The sequence below is a fragment of the Haplochromis burtoni genome, unplaced genomic scaffold, assembly GCF_018398535.1.
Source record: "Haplochromis burtoni strain Fernald_Lab_line unplaced genomic scaffold, NCSU_Asbu1 Contig_1566, whole genome shotgun sequence".
Classification (NCBI taxonomy): Eukaryota; Metazoa; Chordata; class Actinopteri; order Cichliformes; family Cichlidae; genus Haplochromis; species Haplochromis burtoni.
The window spans coordinates 4865-11976 of NW_024583927.1; the positions used below are offsets into that span (position 1 = coordinate 4865).

General features: G+C 38.8%; 1 protein-coding gene across 3 annotated transcripts in view; it reads right to left on the reverse strand.

Moving 5' to 3' along the window:
* Nucleotides 1-2931: 2931 nt before the first annotated feature.
* Nucleotides 2932-7112, reverse strand: part of LOC102306315 (outer mitochondrial transmembrane helix translocase) — a 17514-nt gene continuing 13333 nt past the window's right edge. For 2 of the 3 annotated variants that reach the window (XM_005952365.3, XM_005952364.3), the window contains exons 7-12: nt 6459-6548; nt 5990-6040; nt 4396-4520; nt 3981-4079; nt 3770-3868; nt 2932-3650 (exon numbers count right to left, since the gene is read on the reverse strand). In XM_005952365.3, the coding sequence (XP_005952427.1) occupies nt 3491-3650; nt 3770-3868; nt 3981-4079; nt 4396-4520; nt 5990-6040; nt 6459-6548 (624 nt within the window). In that variant the 3' untranslated portion in view covers nt 2932-3490. The remainder of the gene's footprint in view (nt 3651-3769; nt 3869-3980; nt 4080-4395; nt 4521-5989; nt 6041-6458; nt 6549-7112) is intronic. The other variant, XM_005952366.3, reaches the window with a different exon arrangement.

Here is a 7112-nt window from a genome sequence, read left to right on the forward strand (position 1 = left end):
TAATCAAATTCAAGAACAGACAGAAACCCCAGACAGCTCTTGTTATACTTCTGGCTGTAGGAGTCATTTATTCCTTTGTTGATTAGTTTCTGTTGTCACACATTTGGAAACTAGAGGGCGTTTACCTCCTGAGTTACACACAGGGTCAAATAGCAGTGAGAAACTAAGGTGGATGCTGCATCAAATGTAAAGGCAGCTGGAAAAATTGGCTCGGCAGCATCAGCCTGCATTATAGCAGAAACTGAGAGCGCTGATGGAGAGGTGTGAGACAGAGAGACAGGATCAGTAACTGAGGAGGTGATCTATGTTCCTGAAATAACTGCATCATTGGCCACAGAGCATGAGTGAGTCCTCGGACGATGGCATGAAATACTACCTTTAAAGGAAGCAACCTGCAGTTTCTAACACGACATCCCATGGCAAAAGAATACAATCCATTTTCAGAGTCTGTTAGAGGAAGGAACAATTTTCACTGTTAGGATATAATAAGGAAAGAAGGAGGTAGTATTTAGCTAAGTCAACATATTTGGGATTTTCTTCATGTGCATGAAATACAACCAGCACCATGGAGGGAAGCACTGGCAGAATTAAATTAGAGCAAAATGGATCTTGTTTCGGTGGAGCCTGTGAACGCATCATCCAGATGATTAGAAAGGTGCTGCATTCATTTTAAATTAGGAAAGGCGGGATGATGACGGATGAATCAGACACTTTTCAGTGGAAGTCAAACTGAAGTCACCTGGACTGTTGCACACAATGGTGCCAATGATTATTCCTGTCTTTAAAAGGCTGAATGGCTGCTGAAAAGCTCAAACACACACAACAGGTGCCGAGAGGAGACAGGTGGGAGCTAGGGATGGGTATCGTTTAGGTTTTATCCGATACCGGTGCCAAATCGGTACTTTTGAAATGGTGCCGGTGCTTAAACGGTGCTCAAACCGGTGCTTAAAGAATGAAGAACACAAAATTGGTCCAAAAACTTCATGTTCAGCTGGTTTTTTGTAAAAAGATGACAATGTTAGCCTTTTCTGCAGCTATAAGGGATTTATGGCATCACTCTTGGCTGGAAGCAGTGCTTAAACAATGGAAACAACACAAACTTTGTCCAAAAACCTCTCATGTTTAGCTGTTTTCCACTTCCACATCTCAAACAAGAAGACAGGACAGCCGCATGTAACTACGAAGGTTTTTGCTAGTTCACCTTACATGCATTAATGTAATAACGTGGTTAGCCTACTCAACGTAAATTATACACGAACAACATTAAGCTACTCACGCAGAGAAGAACGGCTGCTGCTGCCATCATCATCATCCGTCATCATTTCTGCTACACTGGCAGGGCTAGGGGCCAGGACTCTCCTCTTCGGGTTTTTGGGGGATGTTGCTTACTCCGGGTCCGATAACAGGCATCACACCCGCAGTAGATGTGCTCGGTGTGAGGTCTCGCAGCAAGCTATCAAATACGGCGCATTTCTCGGCTTTAAAAAAAACGCTATAGTTTAGTGTTAAAAAAATGCTCACAGACAGCTGCATGCTTGAGCTAAATAGGCTATAGTAGCTCTGTTTCCCTTCCTCTGATGTGTTCTCATGCAATTCCTGCTCTGAAAATTAAAAACGTCCGTGTCTCTGTGTAACTGCTTAAAAGTGACAATCGATTTAATTCAGCTTCTCCATTTTCCATTTAGCTGTTGTACACAGGGTTTAGCACATTAATCGTTTGTATAGGTTTACCCTATATTTTAACAATGTCTCATAATAAGATGACAGATTTTCAAGCAGGTGCCTCTATGCACTTGATTAGTTTAGTTATTTGCATCATGTACTTCATCTCATATGTCATGTTACTACCATCAAGTCTGCATCAAGCTACCATAAGCTTGATGCAGACTACTTTTAGCAATTATGCACCTCACCTCATAACCGACTAAGGTTAACCCTAACCCTAACCCTTCATGATATTGTTATATTGTTAATTTTGCTATTGTAGATTTATATAGCAGAAATAATGTATTAGAGTATTTTATTTATATTTTATTTTGTATCCACCACAGGCTGCAGGTGATCTGCAGTTTCATCCTTTCCCAAGTTGGAGACATTTTCCTTTTGACACACTTTCCTACACTGAGTGACCTCAATATGCCTTATACATCTCTCTATTTCATGTAATATGTGTTTGTGTCAGTTGTTTACTTTGTTTCATCTTAGTCATTCTAGGCATGGTTTTCATTCCACCTATGTTTCATTATTAAAACCAGTTTATAGATGTTATTCTTGCTGTTATCAGTTTGAATAGCCTGCATTACAGTTAAACTGTAGTTTAATTTAGCCTTTTGTTTAAATTAAATCATCTATTCTCTGCTTGGATGGTTAAATGTGATTGACATGACAGTGGCCAATCAGATGAAAGGAAGAAAAAGGGGGTCAAAATTCGTACTTGTAATTTGAAATTTGAGTGCAGAGTTTTACCCACCACGCGACCGACGCACTCCCGTGCTCGCGAGAAACCACGCAGCTACGGAGCCGTCATGCTCTCCTCAAACCTTTGTTCACTCGCATGGTTATAGAGTCACCCTCTTACTTACTTTGTGTTGTTTCGTGCGCAGTATTGCCCTCTGATCCCATCAATCAGCATTCATCGAGGAGAAGAAAACAGACGCTATATCACCGGCCTGCCCACAAATTTACGTGCCAGGACTTTTCTGCCTATGCTCCCATGAGTCCTTGCTGACGTCAGACTTCGGCGCATTGTTCCCCTCCTCGATGAATGTAGATTTTGGAATCCTGCAATTGAAGGACCAATTTATGTTGGGTTTATCTAGCCACAAACCCCGCTGGAATACAAGACCACTAACTGCATGACAAAACAAGGCAAGACAGAGCTCTTTGTCTTTGTGCCAATCAAAGCTGAGGAAAAGATCCCTTCACCTGTCCTTAGCCAACTTCGACTGATTCCTTCGCTACAGCCCTTTTTATTGTCAGCAAGCAATCATTCATGAATATGCAATTACAAATACATGTGGCATTCTTAAGCAGCATATCTGAACAACAACTACAGTGTCCGTATCCTGTGAGTGTAGGTGCATGTGTGTGTGTTTCCAGCCATACTATACATAGACATATGACCTCTCAATGAACTTAAACTGTATGCAGAGAAGCAGAAGTAAACGTCTTGCTAAACTATAAAAACAAGAACTTGAAATGGGTCATTTAAAGGTGTGAAGTCTTACAGTTTGAGATAACGAACAAGACAGTCTGGTTTATACAGATATAATGGAAATTATAACGTCCAGGCTGCTTCCACTCATCTCATGGTACACAAGTGTACACAGACTCTTATCAGACCTAATAAGGATAAGATATTTTATCAGCACACAAATGATTATATATCTAAGCATAAATGATTATATGTTTCTAAGCACAAAAGCAAAAAAAACCCAAAAAAAACAAAAACACTTATTGTGTGCAATTGATGTACATATTTTTTTTCAAGTTAATTCAACAGATAATTATTTTCAGTGTGCCTAAAAATTAAATAAATAATTACTATGATTTGAAATATGATTATGTACAACATCAGCATGCCATATCTTCCCGCAGTGTTGGACTGGAGGTCATCCTGATTAATCTGACGAATAGGGTCATCTGAAAAACTGAGGGAGAAATCAAACATTCAGCAAAGATTAACGGAAGGCACCATAAATTTGATATAAATGATGTTTTGAAATGATGCTTTGAAATATTATGTAAGTAAAAAAATATTATATCCAACATTGTGCTGTGGCCACCAGGAATCTTGGACTTCTTCATCTTCCTTGTAGCGTTCTGGAGGTCATCCTGGTTAGTCTGACGGATGGGGTCAATTGAAAAGCTGAGAGAGAAATCAAACATTCAGCAAAGATTAGCAAATGGCAACAAAAATTTGGTATAAATGATGTATATGCTTTGAAATATTATGTAGGTAAAAAATTATTATATCCAACATTGTGCTGTGGCCACCAGGAATCTTGGACTTCTTCATCTTTCTTGTAGCGTTCTGGAGGTCATCCTGACTAATTGGACGGATGTGGTCAATTGAAAGGCTGAGAGAAAGAAATCAGCAAACAGCAAGTGAACTTCTGAACTCAAATACCAAATCTACATCACTCAGTTCAATCATAAAAATGCCTCCTCACTGGGAAAGTAACAGGTGTGTCAAATTCACAAGAAAAAGAAAAAAACATTTCAACTAACTGGCAAGTGTGTGCGTGATTTGTCCTAATGAACATGAAAAAGTTAACTAATATCATCAGTTCTGAATGTTTATTTTATTAATAATTGATAATACCTATATGCATTTTAAAATATGAAACGTCCTGTCACTGCACCCACTCTAACTTGGAAATACTAAACACCTACGTGTCAGAATCCATGATTTCTCGGACACACAGCAGTGCTGCCTCACGACAAATCTCTTTGAGGTCACTTCCTGAGAAACCCTCAGTTTCCCCAGCGATGTGGCTGAAGTTAATCAGTGGATCCACCTACAAATGAGGAATCAATCAACTTCCAAAAATCTGATCAAGCAGTGTGAGCTTGAATTGATTGTCAGGAGAGTGTGACAAAGTGAATTTTACATGACAGCTCCTGTCCTATATTTGAAATAGCTCTGCATAAGTGTAGCAGAAGAATCGGAAGAACTAGTTTAATTTCATTTCCCTCCACCACTGAACTTACACCATCATTTTCTTTTCCTTAATTACTATTATTTCTCTTTCCCTGTTCTTCTCCTTTTTCATAGATGTCATTTTTCCTTCCTTCGTTATATTCCTCTCCTTTTCCTAGCTTCTTTTTCCAGTATTCTCTCCTTTTTCCTTACCCCTCTCCTCCCTGCTACCCTGTTTTAGTCCTTTTCTTTAGTCTCTTCTCCCTTTCATTATTTCTTTTTCCAATATTTCCCTCTGTATCCCTTTATTTTTCCATTGTTGCTTCCTTAATGCTTCCTTGTTTTCTTCAATTCCCCCTTTCTTTTCCTCCCTTGTATCCCTATAATACCTGATTTTCCATTTCTTGACCCCTTTTCATTTTCCCCTCAATGCCTTATTATTATTATTATTTTTCAATTCAATTCAATTTATTTATACAGTGCCAATTCACAACAGGGAGGAGGAAAACAAGATGAAACACATGCTGTGGAACAGAGCCAGAAACTAATAACAAGTATGATTCAATGCAGAGAGGTCCACGCATAGTGAGTGAAAAAGGTGATTGAAGAAGAAACACTCAATGCATCATGGGGATCCCTGGCAGCCTACGTCTATTGCAGCATAACTAAGGGAGGATTCAAGGACAACTGGTCCAGCCCTAACTATATGCTTTAGCAAAAAGGAAAGTTTTAGACCTAATCTTAAAAGTAGTAGTAGTGTCTCTGTGTCATCTGCATAGCAGATAGGCATATGCTATGCATTCTGATGATACTGCCTAAGGGAAGCATGTACAGTATAATGTAAACAGAATTGGTCCTAGCACTGAACCCTGAGGAACTCCATAATTAACCTCAGTGTGTGAAGAGGACTCTCCATTTACATGAAAAAAATTGGAGTCTATTAGATAGATATGATACAAACCACTGCAGCGCAGTACCTGTAATACCTACAGCACGTTCTAATACCGAATTTCCCAGAGGAACCCACCCGAGGGATTAATAAAGTTTTTTCTTATCTTAATTGCTTTAATAGGATATTATGGTCGACAGAATCGAACGCTGCACTAAGGTCTAGCAGGACAAGCACAGAGATGAGTCCACTGTCAAAAGCCATAAGAAGATCATTTGTAACCTTCACTAAAGCTGTTTCTTTTTCTTCACTCTTACTTCACTCTTTACTGTTTTCTTCAACTTCCTGTGCTAACTGTATTAAAAGAGCAGAAGAAGAACCATGTTGGTAAAATAATGTAAGATCATAAGGATTAATATCTCAGTCACATGACTTTTTCCCTTCTGCTGTGAACCTACCTTCTCATTTTCCAGGATCAGTCTGAGTATCTGCTTGCGCTGCTCAAAGTTCTGCACGAAAAAAAAAAAAACACACTGTCAGACAATTTCTGTTGCTGTCATTTTAATGATATATCATTAGACAAGCACAAAAGTTCTTGGGAAAAAAATGTAGCAATGCTTTTCTTTGGGTTTGATGTCTTCTCTACCTTATCACTTCTAATGTGGTGATATTATCTGAGTGGTGACAGCTGCCATTCAGGAGAATACTTGAGAGTCCTGCGCTTTAACAGCAGGCAAAAATAGAAATGACTGTGTGATGATGTTGCCATGCCAGGCAAAGCGATCAATTCAGAGGGTACACTGCTGTGTCAGTTTCCATGTTTGTTTGTTTGTCTTTCTTTCTTTCTTTCTTTCTTTCTTTCTTTCTTTCTTTCTTTCTTTCTTTCGTTTTTAAAAAACAGTCAGACTTATTTTGAAAAGGACATACAGGCAGCTTGATGTGGATCTTGGTGGGCATCCTCCTCAAGATGGCAGGGTCTATGTCCTCAGGACGATTGGTGGCTCCCATAATGATCACCTGACAAAGTACACTTTCATCAGCTTTACACACAGAGGCTGAAACCTCTAGGGGCAAACATCTTAAAACTAAGAACAGTATATCGATCATCTGATTGTTTATGTTAGGATTCACATATAGTGCATACATTATGGAGAGAGAAATATGTCTCAAAAGGGTTGAAAATAGGAGTGGGTTTTAAAAAAGAAATAAAATCAATGCCCAATTCTAATCGATTTTAATTTGAATAATCCGATATGCCAGAATCTCATCTTAAAGCTCACAAAACTATTTTAACAACCACCAAACAGTTAAAACAGCAAACGATTAAAGAGCAGGTAAACAGATTCCATATCAGATTCTCAAACAGTGGGTTTTATCAATTTCTGACCAAAATTAACTGAACTAGGAGCAAAAGTAGATCAAAACTATGCTTTACATTAGACGTAGGCTGCCAGGGATTCCCATGATGCATTCAGTTTTTCCTTTCCAGTAACCTTTCTCACTCACTATGTGTTAATAGACCTCTCTGCATTGAATCATATCTGTTATTAACCTCTGTCTCTCTTCCACAGCATGTCTTTA